Source organism: Oryzias latipes, chromosome 8 (assembly GCF_053564925.1).
Source record: "Oryzias latipes strain Hd-rR chromosome 8, Olatipes_Hd-rR_3.1".
NCBI lineage: Eukaryota > Metazoa > Chordata > Actinopteri > Beloniformes > Adrianichthyidae > Oryzias > Oryzias latipes.
Window position 1 is genome coordinate 6,201,081 of NC_136244.1, and position 14,321 is coordinate 6,215,401.

Here is a 14,321-nt window from a genome sequence, read left to right on the forward strand (position 1 = left end):
AGATGACTGAGTTAGGTTGTTATACTGCCCCCCACCCTCGTCAGTCACATCTGTCTGTCTGACCCAGCATGTCCCTCCCATCGCACCCCAGACAGGCCTTTGGCACCAACTCAAAATGTCCAGACATCTTACTCACAGCCCCATTGTTTCACATCCCTTCGGTAAGCAGCATGATAATTATAGAGGGATACAGTTCTGTAAACTGCTCAGATGATCAGGGTTGGAGCAGAGGAGTAAGGCCACAGGAGCAGATGGACCACAAGGACAGTTTTTTTTTCTTTTTTCTAAGAACCTGATCTGAAACGGCAAAGAAGTTCACTTCAAAAAGTAACTGAACGTTTTAAGAAAAGATCAGAGAACATCTGAGTTTTTCTTACAAAATAAAAGCATGAAGGTCATGCTATCATTGGAGCCTCTTGGGCTAATTATCGCTTAATCTGTGGTCCGTCCAAAATACCAATGTCATAAATGAGGGTGGCTGGGAATTTCTTTTGCATATGATAATGTATGTGCTCCCCACTCTGCATTTTGCTTTCCCTGTGCTCTTGCTTTAGTTGCTGATTAGAATGCCTTTCTTTTCTAAAGTTGGTTTTCCTTGTCTGGCTTAAATTTCTTTTCATGATATGAGAGGCAGTTTCCCTTTGTTCATGTCTTTGCAGCCATTAGTTACCCTGTCGAGATAAAATAAGGGGCAGTTGCACATAACACAGGCAGCTTCCAGTACTGTTTTTAAAACACCTCCTTAACTTCTCATTAACTTTGAAATATGAAGTCGTTAGAACCAATTTGGTTTCTGTTCTTTAGTTTGTGCTTTGGGGCAACAGGAAAATAACCTTTGAGTTACGATTACATGATTCCAGTTTGACTGTATGATTAATGACCATTAATGTATAATTATGGTGATGCATTCAAGAAAAATGGTTGTTTTTCTAAAAGCTACGCAGGAGCTTTGGAGTGGAAGCTTTGGCGCTCACTTAATTTTATAGTCCGTTTTAGGAGACGTTTGGTTTTCGTTCACACACAGACAGAGTTGGGGTTGGATCATAGTTTGGAATGTTCTTGTTTTCTTGCAAGCAAATTCTCTGTGAAATCCTTCTGGCTGTAGTCTTGTCCTGCTTTTTTTTTTTTTTTTTAGAAAGGCTGCTGTGAACCTTGTAAATGATTCAAAGCTTCACGCTTTTGCTCGTCGTGACATACTCAGATGCTCGAGGTCAGACTTGCACGTTCACACGTGGTGTGTAGGAAATCCCTGTGAGCTGCACTGCTTTCCTTGTTCCTGTCAGCCTCTGTGACTCCAGGCTGTGCTGCCATGTGTCCCTGAAGTGGAAACCTGGAGCTCACCTCTGCTGTGGGAGTTCATGTGTCCCCCGCTCATCCTCAGAGAGATTCCTACCACCGCTCGGCAAATGGAAGCGGCTGATTTTGATTGTACACTTTATGCAAAAAGCTCAAAGTGTGCTTTTCGGTCTCCTCAGATACATCGGGAAATCAGACTCCATCACCATCAGTGTATGGAATCACAAGAAGATTCACAAGAAACAAGGGGCTGGGTTCTTAGGCTGTGTCCGCCTTCTGTCCAACGCTATCAACCGCCTTAAAGACACAGGCTGTAAGTATCGATTCCATGCAACTACATTGAAATCTAAATCTAAATCTTTTTTTTATGTCTATTAAGATTTCTGTTTATAGGGGAAGAATTGATAGTATTTTAAATGGATACTTTGGGATAATCTTATCTCAATATTGAGACTTTTACAGGTCAGTCTGTGCTCTACAGGAGGCTGAATAGACCCTTTAAGCTAGGGGCAATTCCTTTTTGAGGCTTGTTTAGGATTGCAACTGAAGCAGGGGGGGGAAATAAAAAAGGATCGGGTCTTTAACGTTAAATCACCTTCTTCCACAGCTGCAGTCTTACTGCATCTCTGAATGTCGGCAGTTCTCATTATAGACAAACAAAACCCCAAACTTTTTTCTGTTAAAATGCCTTTTGTAGGTTGGTGTTTGCATCAAGACAAGCCAATAGAGACACTTGCTGTTACTTTAAAACTATTTTAAAGGGTTATTGATCCCGTGAGTACAAATCTGTGAATATCTTCCCAGTTTTACTGTTTAACTGTTTTTGCGCGCCTCCTGATCAGTCTAGCGCTACAATAAACTGTGATGATCTCTTCATGATATGCATGCTCTGAGACTGTATTAGGAGTTCAAATTAAAAATGCCCCCTGCTTGATTCTGAGCATCAAGGGGTTGGATTGGGGGGCGACTGCAGCTCACCGCTTCACCAGGGGATAGGTCAAATGTGGAGATCAAATGTCACCCAGGTGTGTGACATTAGGAGACTGTCTCTCACTTTCTGTCCAATATAAAGTCATTTTCTGTACACCCAGAAGCTACTCCCCCTCTAAAAGACCTTAGTTTGGAAATAAGGCTGTTTTTTTTAAAGAACACTGAGGTCAAACAAGTTACAGTTATTTCTTGCCTGAGTAGTTGAATTTTTTTAAAATACTTCTTTGATAATATTCTAACTTTTTGGGCTTTATAAACATTGTTCCCTTGTTTATTGCAGGCGTTGCGTTCTAAAAAATACTCGCGGTATGTAAAAGCTGCAAAGTAGGATTATAGATGTTTTACGGCTGTAAAACCGCTCCATACAACCTTCATCAACTTCTCTCAGACAGACATGAACACTCTGTCACACCTTCTCTAATTAAACTCCTAAAGTAAAGCCTTCATAGAAAAAGAAGTCCAATATTATAGAATAATAACAAAGATTTGCTTGCGATCTAAGATTTTTAGATTTGATGAGCCAAACGCGTTCTGTACAGAAGACAAGAAATTGAGCGTCAAAGGTCTACAGCCAATCGGAAAGCAGAAGACCATGGTACCGTTTAAAAAACAAATAAATAGATAAACTGCAAAAACAGTGAGACTATGAAAGCTGAACCACAATATAGCCAGGACCCACTGTAACATATGCAAAGGGTAATATTTTATATTTTTCTGTATAATTGAAAAAAGTACGGATTTAGTCAAATATTGCATCAAATAAATAATTGCTTATTTTAACTTCAGACACAGCTCACTTGTTGTTTTTATAAACTGATTAAAGCTTTCATGGTACTAAAAACATCCCATTTAGAGTTATTAAGAAAATATGGACCATCTTGATTTCTGTGCTTTTAAAAAGGAATTTTCAACAGTAACAGAATTGGCAAACTGGTGATTTTTGAACGTTTGTTACGTATTGACATAAAAAGGCAAAAATGAGTATTTGGAAAAGTTTTTTATCCCTTCAAAAATATCTTAAAAACAACTGTTGTCCCATGATTTGAGCAGTATGATACAAAATAAAGCTTTTACAGATCTGACAGTGTTGGCAGGAACAGCTGATGGCGAACTTCCTTCAAACCTATGAAGTGGGACAAGACTAACATGTTTGGGTTCCATGTTAGAAGTTGTGTTGAAATGGTCGTAAACAGGCAAAAAAGCAAAAAGTCACTAAGAAGCCGTTTTTTTCACTTAATTTAACTGGAAGCCTCACCGATTCTCACTGCTGGATGATGGAAGCCGTTGGTGGATTTAAAAAAATAAAAATAAAAACACCCTGAAAAACAATGAGGTAAGAAGGAACCACAACCAGCAGAGTAGAAACAACATTGTTTGCTTTTAGTGTCCTGTCTCCATCCCAGAGCTTAAAAGGCCAGACCAAAATGTGTGTGTGTGTGTGTGTGGTCAGCTTCTGCTTCTGTCGGAACAGGGAAAGACAATCAACATCACCCCACAATTACAGTAAAATGTCTAATGTCAGAAGCTAGCCAGATAAATGAGACTGCAGCACAGGGCAAGCAGTGCCAGACGGTTAGGGCCATGGCTCACCACTGTGGAGTGTTTTCTTGTCTGGATGCTGAGCCGCTACCTGCTCAGCTTGCTGACTTGTCAGAACCGGGGCAGGGCCCCAGCGCTTTTCCTAGAAACCCCTGACATTATTGTTTTCCTGGAGCCACCCAGGGAACCTGAAACTTGTGCCACATCTGCCAGTGGTTTTTCTTCTGCAGGTCCTTTTTCTCCTGGCCTCTTGCTCACCCCTCGATTTCCCCTTCAGTCTCCTCCACAGAGTGACAGCATGCGCGCACACACAAACAAATCGTAACCAAGCTTCCTCTATCTCTGTCTGCAAATCTAGACAACCGGTTATTTCATGCAGACATACATAATTGCACAGCTTTTTAAGTGTAAGGATGCATTAAATTTGTACTGTCCTGTCTGTTGTGGTCTTTGTCATTCTTTTGGATTTTTTTTTCTGTCTGCATTTCCCCACAGTTTTGTCCATGCACACGCCTTGTACAGTTGCAGGCTGTATCGGCTTGACTGTGAAGTTTTTGTGTAATTGCAGTGTGTTAATGTTTCATGGTTGTGACTATGCAAGAATTGACATGTACATCCTTTTATGTACGTGACATTGTGCGTTTCTGCTCCCTGTGGCTGCTGACCGCTGGCTAGCCTTGTAATACTTTGACCGTTGCCTGTTTTGGTCCCTGTTTAGTCTAGACAGACATCCTGAGCTGATCTGCATGACAGCCAGACAAGAGAGGGCAGATAGTGGCATTTTTTGTGTCTGCAGGCAGTCTGGACATTTTTTGGTCTGTTTTTGCCTTTTTTTTGTTTTCCTCTCCTGATCTCTCTCTTCCTCCCTCACTCTCAAATTCCTCAGACTGTAAGAAGTTCAGACAAAGAGTTTCCAGACTCTGGCAGAAGTTCACGTCCATGCTAAGGCTGAGTGGAATAGTGCAGGCTTTGTACTGAAATTTGTCAAATGTTTGACCCTCTCATTTGAACTGCAGCCTGATCTGTGCCGATGCTCAGTGCAAATTCTTTTTTTTTTTTGCAGCCTGTAGCTGTTTCACAGACAGGACCATCTGTTTCAGGGCATGGCCAAGCTGTGGTCTGCAGACAGAAGAATGAGGGACAGATAATGAGGGAGAAGAGAGCCGACTCTGAGTGATGTAAATGATACAGAGCAAAGGGACTTGTCCAAGAAGGAAAACTTGAATCCAAACACGTGCTGGTTTACGTGGATGTCTCTCAGACGGAATTTCTCTTCTCGCCGCTCTCTTTCCTCTCGTTCTTCTTTTTCTATTTTTACTCCTCCTTTCATCTGTTATTTCCCAATCTCTTCCACCTTATCTCTCCTTGTTCTTTGCTGCTGTGTTATATCACCATCGTCTTTTTTTGCTTTTTCCTGCACAGATCAGAGACTAGACTTGAACAAGCTTAGCCCCAACGACAGCGACACAGTGAGGGGCCAGATAGTGCGTAAGTGCACACGTATCTACACATTTTCATGCAATTTACGGTTGGAACACCGATGTTTAACAGAATCAGCATGTATTATTTAACTGTAATTCTGGCATCTTCAGCTGAAGACACTGCTGTAAATGAGCAGGTTCTTCATATGTTCTGCTCAGCATGTATGAAGAGCTATGAAAGCTGACTTCCTAAAGCCTCACACTAATCCGCCTTTCATACTGAGACATCACAAGTGTGAGCTAAAATTGAGCTGTTTTTCAGTGTTAACTTCTACATGAAATTAAAGCTTTGTTTTTTTTTTTTTATTTAAAAAAATGTAAATGTAAAAACCTAACTTAAAGGGCCGACATCATGCTTTTCCTAAGCCTTTCTGAGTAAACTAAATCTATATATTACCTTAGGCACACTAAAGAACAATTTTTCTGAAGTATTAGTTATTTTTCAGTTTATTTTACTACCTGGAAGTAAAACGACTCGATCTCTGAGTGCCTCCCACTTCATGACGTCAGCCGTTCTGGGCAGCGTGTCTGCGTTTCACCCATGAAAACAAACAACATCCAAGCTTTTCCTGGAAGGGCTGTTCCTCACTTTGTGACATCACAATGTGACGACCCAGTTGTTTTCATGGGTTGGGAGGGGCTGGTGCTCATAACAGGGTTTTAGAGGAATGGATCAAAATGCAGCTTTTCGTGAGGAATCATCATGATGATGCACTTATTTTGCATGATATAGTCCCTTTAAATCCAGATTTTTAGGATTTTGGAACCCAAATGACTCATGATCATTCATGACAATCACACTCCCAATCCCAGGCGCGTAATCCTCATAGAAACTCTAATAATTTAGATTGGGTCTGGAAGTAGTGAAACACAGTAATTCTGTTTGTGTTTGTGTAAAAGAGCACAGCCTTCCTGCTGAGTAAAAACACATTGATAGTTTAACTCTTCCCGATTAAAGACATGTTGTTGAAGTTCAAAATCTGCCGCTGTAATGTCTATAATCTGCTGTCTAGTAAAACTAGTGCCTGCATGTGTGTGCCATGTGTTCCTGCAGTGAGTCTGCAGTCGAGGGACCGCATAGGAACCGGAGGTCCTGTTGTAGACTGCAGTCGGCTGTTTGACAACGATCTTCCGGATGGGTGAGTTCTACCCCCCCCCCTTTTTTTTTAACGTTTTGGGACGATTCCAAACTTTAGCAGCCACAACAATACAGCGTCGACATCAGCATGTGATCTTCTGCTGGGATGCTTTTGCAGCTGCCTTAGCGTGTCCTCTCACTGCTGCGTCTGTGTATGTTTCTGCCGCCAGCTGGGAGGAGAGGAGGACGGCGTCCGGGCGAATCCAGTACTTGAACCACATCACGCGCACCACACAGTGGGAGAGGCCTACCAGGTGAGTACACTTCGCAGCCCACAGAAACTTAAAGCCAGACCTCTTGAATCAAACACCAGGAAGTCGGGAAACCTCGTCTGTGACCTCAATCCTTCTAAGTTGTGAAAGTCTGGAGGAAACATAAGTGGGCTCCTGGGGAAGAGGGAACGTGTCAGGCAGATTGCTTCTGACAGTGAAGGTAAAAGATGTGGAAGAGTCATGGAGCTGGGGAGAATGCTGATGGAGACAACTTCTCCATACCGCTCTTCTGTTTCTTTGCTCTGCCATTATCGCCCATGTGTCTAAGCTTTATTCAAGGTGAAATTCTTACTGTCCTCTCTTGTTCCCAGGCCTGCCTCAGAGTACTCCAGTCCTGGCCGGCCGCTCAGCTGCATCGTAGACGAGAACACGCCAGTGAGCACAAACGGCGCCACGCCCACCACAGTGTTACCGCCAAGTAATGGCGACCAGCGGGTTCAAGAGAGACGGGTCAGATCTCAGAGGCACCGCAACTACATGAGCAGAACCCACCTGCACACGCATCCAGACCTTCCTGAGGGATATGGTGAGAGCTTGACAGAGCTGAACTTTTATTACCGGAACTGTTGCAGACGAGCACAAAATATCAAGCTCTTTGAAATACAGTAACTCCTTACACTCTGGTTGCTATGGTAAGTGTGACGGATGTAACAGAGAGAATCCGGTCACTTTTCAAAATAAAACCTTTTTTTCAGAAAAAAACCCCCAATAAAATCGAAATTATTTTTTCTTTCTGTGCGTCCCGGTGCCAAGTTGGGGACCACTGGCGTAAACGGTAGAAGAGCGACAGTAATTTAAAGAACGTCGACACTAAAGCTAAAGCTCTAATATTAAAGGGGTTTTCTCAATAATTTACAGTTAAAAGTATTGTTCAAACATAAGCCTTTAAAGACAGTTGATGTATAAATCCCTTTCTCTTTACTAAAAATTACTGCATAACAAACTGATAAGCAGCCACCTATGAAAGCTGCCTTGTTTAGAGAGAAAACTGTCATTAGTGATTAGTGTCCCGTTTATGTTGACGGAGTTGCCTTAAAGTGTTTTTCCTGATCAGTTGACCTCAGTAACCCCAACCACTTCATGTTCTCGCTCAGCCTCTTTGATGCTGCTGCACACGACGAGCCCCAAATACTGGCTCCATTTTAGACCATCTAATTGAACTGATCAAGCTGCCTTTCAGCCATTCATCCACTGCTCTCTTCCTTTCTCTGCACACAATCGGTCGCATTCATGTGAAAGCCAACACACACTCGCAAGCTGCAACCCCTCCTGTCAGCCCAACCGAGTTTTGTTTATCCTCACAGTAAAATTTTGCGCCAGATTTTGTAGCCACAGGCGACTATAACAGCCTTGCCTGCAGTCCTCGGATGACTGTGCTAATCTCTCTATGATCAGGCTGTCTTGTTAAATTTACTCTCAAGAAAAATTCACTGCAATTACCGAAACAAATGAGGGTTTTTTCAGAGCGAACACTCTGCTCACAGTTTAGTTCAAGTCTCCTTAAGCCTTTCAGAGTAAACTAAATCCACATATACGATAATATATTACATTTGGCACACTAAAGAACAAATTATTTATGAAATAGGAGTTATTTAAGACGACTCAATCGCTGAGGCACCCCCTTTCGCTCTTTGTGGGTACCGCCCATTTCATGATGTCAACCTAGATCCGGCCTCTGCACCGTGTTTACGTTTCTCCCATAAAACCAAACAACATCAGAGTTTTTACATATGTAATTGTGCATATTGTTCATTCATCTTATAAACCCTTTTGTCCCTTTCGGGGTCACGGGGCTGCTGGAGCCTATCCCAGCCACTCCTGGGTGAAGGCGGGGGGTCTTCCTGGACAGGTCACTGGTCTGTCGCAGGGCCACAAACCACACAGCCATGCACACTCACATTCACACATAGGGACAATGTAGAGTAACCAGTTAACCTATGAAGCTTTTTGGACGGTGGGAGGAAGCCAGAGTCCTGGGAGAAAACCCACGCATGCCCCGGGAGAACATGCAAACTCCACACAGAAAGGTCCCCCATTGATGTTCTGGTTCAGGTCCCCCAGCTGGGACATGACCGGCTTTTGCCTGGGGGCTTCTTGCTGAGAGGCAAGAGCGCTTACCACTGCGCCACTGTGCTGTCCTGCGTTAATTCAATCACAGACAGAACGGTAATGGTTAATGGGTTCATTTTGGGGGGAAATTTGGTCACAAAATGCAGACAACACCAAATGAACATTTCTGGATGTACTGAGAAAGTGGGTGTGGGGGCGGTAGCTGGCAGCACAGACTCTTCCTGGAAGGGGCTGTTCTCACTGGTTGAGGACCCGCTCGTTTTGTGGGTTGGGAGGGGTTGGTGCTCAGAGAGCAGGTTTTTAGAGCAATACTCAAAAGTGTATGAATGGATCAAAATACCTCTTTGGGGTTCTTTGAATTGAGGAATTAACATTATATTACACATAAGCTTAAAAGGTTGATTTTGCATTAAATAGGTCTTTTAAGAGTTTGAACTGATAGTTTGCATTGTTTTTTAATCCAGTCAATTAAATAACTCCAAATTAAAATGACGCTTTTAGAGCTATGACTTTATATTACAATTGTAATACCGTCATACTGACTGAGAGGGACACAAATTTAGTGTGAAATTATGCAAACAAGTAAACCTCTCTGTTTTGTTTACTTGTTTGATAAACATTTTTTTCCAGAATGAAGATAAATTGCAAATTTCATGGGAGTAAACTCCTGTTCTCCACCAGTACGTGTGCACCTCTGCAAAGGTCCTTTGAGCTTGGCTGAGCCGCATAGTTAAGAGCCAGATGCCAGCTTGTATGAGGAAAACAAAGACGTACATGGATCTAGTCGTCTGCAAGTGGATGCATCAGATTTGCGTGGAGCACGGAGACTTTGGCCCATCCAGCATATTTTCTACGTCTCAAATATGATTTTTTTCTCCAAAAGGCAAGGCAAGGCAAGTTTATTTGTATAGCACAATTCGTACACAAAGTAATTCAAGGTGCTTCACAAAACAGAAAAATGCATTAAAATCACAATACATCATAGAAATAATCAACGTAAAATTTACTTTAAAAAAAAAGAAAAAAAAATTTAAAAATTGATTTAAAAATAAAGGAAGGAAAGGAAAGAAAAGTGCAGATAGGACCTTTCAGTCATATACACGGCTGAACAGAAATGTTTTAAGTCTAGATTTGAACATGAACACAGACGAGGCCTGTCTTACGACTTCAGAGAGACTGTTCCAGATTTTAGCTGCAGAATATTGAAACGCTGATTCCCCTTGTTTAGTTCTAAAGCATCTTTCTGCTCCTGATTCACACGGATTTGGATAAAGAAACATTCAGAAATGCAATTTTAGGCTTAAATTTCTTCGTACATGTTCTCTATTATCAGAAAAATACCAGAAGCACATATTAAAAACACCAAAAACAAGATTTTCATCAGGGTGGGTCTTTGAAGACATTGTCAAATAATGCTTACACCGCCGTCTGGCTTCGTCTTTATCCTTCGGTTCTTCATCTTGGCTGTTCTTCATATGAATCTGGCTTAAGTAACACAGCAGTGGAGGTTCCTGAAGTAAAGGTGTACCTGGTTGTTGGGATGTGGTTGTTTGCCACTGCAGGGCGTTTTGAGTCTTATGTGAAGGTGCAGTTAGGTCCTCACGTGTTTCTCTGCTCAATCAGCAGTCTGTCTTGTGTTTCTGTCCTCGCTGGGCTTCAGTTCAGTTCTCTGAGCTTTGTAGATCCTGTAAAACACCACAAGAGGAATGACCATGGTCAGCTCTCATGTTGTCATCGATCACCTGCACATCTTGCCTTTTTGTCTTGGCGTGCCTGAGCGAAGTGGTGCAGTGCATTAATGTTGAAGGCACCTGTGTGTGACTGGAACTCGTAAGTCATTTCATCAGCTTGATGGAGCCAGAAATGTTGGGTGGCTGTGAGCGAGAAAAGATTCCCACTTTGGATTCTTGGCGGCTTCCTGCAGCTGATGTCAGCCTGCAGGTGGAACGCCGTCAGCTGAGTTCATGTTTTCATTCATGCAAGCCGAAGACATTCTATAGAAGAGCTGTCTGGCAGACAGTTATGTGGAAATAAATATCTGCCAGGCTCTGATAAATGAGCTCACTAACTGAAAAGGCAGACGCCCCCCCCCCTCCAATGTTTCTCACCCCGTCTCTCACCTCCCTCTCCTGCCTCTTCCCGGCTGCCTTCTGGGATCACTACAGACTCGAGCAGTCCTTTCATCTCCATCTGTCTGATCACTCTCCTGCATAGACAGATTGAGTACATCTTGTCTACATGCAGAGTATGAATTAAAGTCCTTCATTTAAAAAATATTTTAATGGCTCAGCTGAGCCGTTTTTTCTTGCTCTTCTTTTTTTCCAGAGCAAAGGACGACACAGCAAGGCCAAGTTTACTTTCTTCACACTCAGACCGGGGTCAGCACGTGGCACGACCCCAGGGTACCCAGGTATGTCAGTCTGAAGGATCTTCTTTAAAACTATCAAAAAACATGCTTGTTTCTGAGTTTCTAAAGGAATTCACCGGGTCAGGGGACAAACGAGAAGCTCGGAAGATGAATCTTAGATTCTATGAGCTTCAAAGGAAGGCTGAACATGTTTGGTTTGTTTGTGAAATTCATGATTTTTATGGAACCATTTCTGTCTGCAAAGGTAATGAAAACAAGGCTGACAAAAAGCCATCTTAGAAGTCTGAGTAATGAAATCACTCCTAGCATCTCAAAACCTTAAATGTTTTTTTTTATCAGCCTGCTAAAAATATTATTTTTTTGTGCTGGAAATGCATTTTTTGTCCTCATTCTTAAAATCCTTACACCATAAACAGAAAAAAAGGTGCTGAGAACAGACTGATGCAAAAGGAGCTATGAAAGACAAACCATTCACTGTTACAGTATCACAAGTTTTTCTTCTTTGTGTTGTTTTCCTCACAGATCTGAGTTCAGTCCAGTTTGCTGAGCTCAAAGGATTTCACATGAAAAAACCCTTTGAGCTGATTCAGTCCATAAACTTTGTCCTCTCTGTGTGTGGATCTGCAGCTTTTACCTGCGACCTTTGTGGTTTAAGATTTTTGATTTGAACCTCTGGAACAGAAAAGTTGGCACCGCTGTTCCAGTTCCAGAGCAATTTCCTAACATTTGCTCCCTGTGGACTTCAGATAAAAGATGCTGCAGGGCGGCAGTGAATAATTGAGGTGAAAGGAAGAAGGAAAAAATGGACGGAAAGTCATTTCTCAGACATTTCGGAGTCTGACGTCCAGTTCATCAGAGCTGTTGCATTTTGTAGAACTTCAGTTTGATGATGTTAACCTCGTGTCTATTTTAATGCTTCACCCACAAATTGGATAGGTTGTAGAAAAAGGAAAATGAATTAAATAACAATATATTATGGGCTCAGATTTTAGTTTGTAAGTCTTCACTTAAACCTGAGGAGAATTGCTGCAAAAAATGGACTTCCTACTCCAAATATAAAATATTAAAACTGTACTGTTGGAGGAATATTGTGTTGTTCATTATAGAATATCTGACAAAAAGCTGACTCTGCTGTTAGAACTAAAGAATGGAGCTCAGCTGGTGAATTCTTTCCTTGTTCAACCTCATTTCTCGTCTTCCTTTGTGCTGTTTTAGAGACCTGAGTAACGTAAACTGTGAGGAACTAGGTCCTTTGCCACCAGGATGGGAGATAAGGAACACCGCCACAGGGAGGGTTTACTTCGTCGACCACAACAACCGAACCACACAGTTCACAGACCCACGCCTTTCCGCTAACCTACACCTTGTCTTAAAGTAAGACCCAGAGGACTAAAAACCTAAAGATTCACAAACATTTATTGTTGCAAACTGCCAAAAGCAGAAATAATCTTTTTCTTTTTTTTGTCTACAGTCCAAGTTCCAATGGCTCTCGAGGAAACAATGAAAGTCAAAATGTCAGGTAAGGCTTGTGTTCACAGAGCTACACTCAGTCACTGGCACTCAGTGGGTAGATGTAGTGTGTTCACCACCTGTCGAGGTTCTACACTTTGGCTCCTTTGTCCACAGGAACACACGAATGCATGCATGGAGCTCTCCCACTCTTTCTCTCTGCACAATTCAGAAATTCCTAAACCCTGCAGAAGTTTCAATCATGAAGGCGGTTCAGCACGCAATCTGTCACAAAGCTGTCCTTGGCCAGACATCAGATAGCAGAGTGGAAACCAAAGCTGCTGTGTCTGTGGCTTAGGAGCGTCTTATGTCCAGGAAACGGAGCATAAACTCTGTGCCCAAGTCAATGAATGGAACCGCACGTGTGTCCATATATGTGCGTATGTGCATGGCACATGCCTGCATGCTGAGATTCACATGCTCAGGATTTCTTCCCCTGTGCAGCTGTTCAAACACACACCGTACAGCAACAGCCGAGCAATGCAAGGGTCTGTGAAGCCAGAAGTTTGCCTTTCCATGGGATCCTGAAGAGGACGCACTCTGTCAAGGATCAGACATTTTTGTCGTTGGATCAGATGATTTGATTTTGTGTGATCTGGGGGGGGGGCGATCTTTAAACATGAGCAGTTGGAGATCTGTTTCAGTTTAGATAGTGTTGTAATGTTGGCATGGCTGCAGCTTGTGACAAAATCTGGAAAATATATGTGCGCTTGTGGATATCTGTCCGGCCATCTGCCTTTGATTAGGTCAGGGATTTCAGACATTTTTAACCTTCTGTTCCGTCATCCCACAAAAATGTTTTGATCCGTGTGCTTATGTCCGTCACAGTCATGTTTCTGAGGCCCGGCTGGACTGCACAGAGCGTGGCTTTAGTTGCATTTTGTGTTGCTGCAATGGTTTAAGTCCAGACTCGATTACCAACCGGGGTTAACGTCCAGAATTGTCGTTTGTCTGTGAAGCCGAACGATTGCAGAGATTTATCTATTTGTCACAAAGCCATTCCTTTGAAAAGCTGCGATATCTCCTCCCTGCAGTACCAGAACGCTAAGTAAGCAGATGGAAGGAGAAAACAGATTTAACTTTGAGCCAGACTGTGTGGCAGCATTTGATTTATGGTTGAAGGTGGAGGGGGAGATGCTCCAGGTCTCCTCCTCTTCCTTCCCTCCCACCTTGTGAGTCGTCTGCTCTGTTTGGGTGCTGTCAGCAGAGTGTGCCCCCCCCCCCCCCCCTGCCTCCCCTCTCCCGCTCTTGTCTTCCCTCCATGAAAAAGGAAATAAAAGGATTCATGAGGAGGTTTTGGCTTCCTGTGGGGCCCTGTGGCTTTCTGGGATAGCAGGAAGTGACTGAAAGGCCAAATTGGATTCTATAGCGCCGAGACCAGAGCCAGTGGTTTTTCCTAAAAGAAGTGGTCGTTGTGGTGACAGAGAATGTTGGATGGATGCTTCTAAGCTAGTCTTGAGCTAACTTGCTGCTAAAAGCTTTGATTTGACTCGTCGAGTCCTAATGTGTTCATTTATATTGTTGTCTAGAGTTTAGTGTTTATTGCTCTGCTGAGGGCTGGAGGCCACTGTGAAAAATAATTCTTTGGCGCCAGCCTCATAAAGGCAATGTTGTGACCTCTTTACCAACTACCTCAACCCAGTTCTTTATTCACACGA

General features: G+C 42.7%; 1 protein-coding gene across 2 annotated transcripts in view; it reads left to right on the forward strand.

Moving 5' to 3' along the window:
- smurf2 (SMAD specific E3 ubiquitin protein ligase 2) overlaps positions 1 to 14,321 on the forward strand; it is a 64,926-nt gene that overhangs the window by 38,214 nt on the left and 12,391 nt on the right. For both annotated transcript variants that reach the window (XM_004071819.5, XM_023957969.2), the window contains 8 exons: positions 1,476 to 1,609; positions 5,248 to 5,313; positions 6,361 to 6,445; positions 6,615 to 6,698; positions 7,028 to 7,242; positions 11,112 to 11,196; positions 12,370 to 12,528; positions 12,626 to 12,673. In XM_004071819.5, coding sequence (XP_004071867.1) covers positions 1,476 to 1,609; positions 5,248 to 5,313; positions 6,361 to 6,445; positions 6,615 to 6,698; positions 7,028 to 7,242; positions 11,112 to 11,196; positions 12,370 to 12,528; positions 12,626 to 12,673 — 876 coding nt within the window. The remainder of the gene's footprint in view (positions 1 to 1,475; positions 1,610 to 5,247; positions 5,314 to 6,360; positions 6,446 to 6,614; positions 6,699 to 7,027; positions 7,243 to 11,111; positions 11,197 to 12,369; positions 12,529 to 12,625; positions 12,674 to 14,321) is intronic.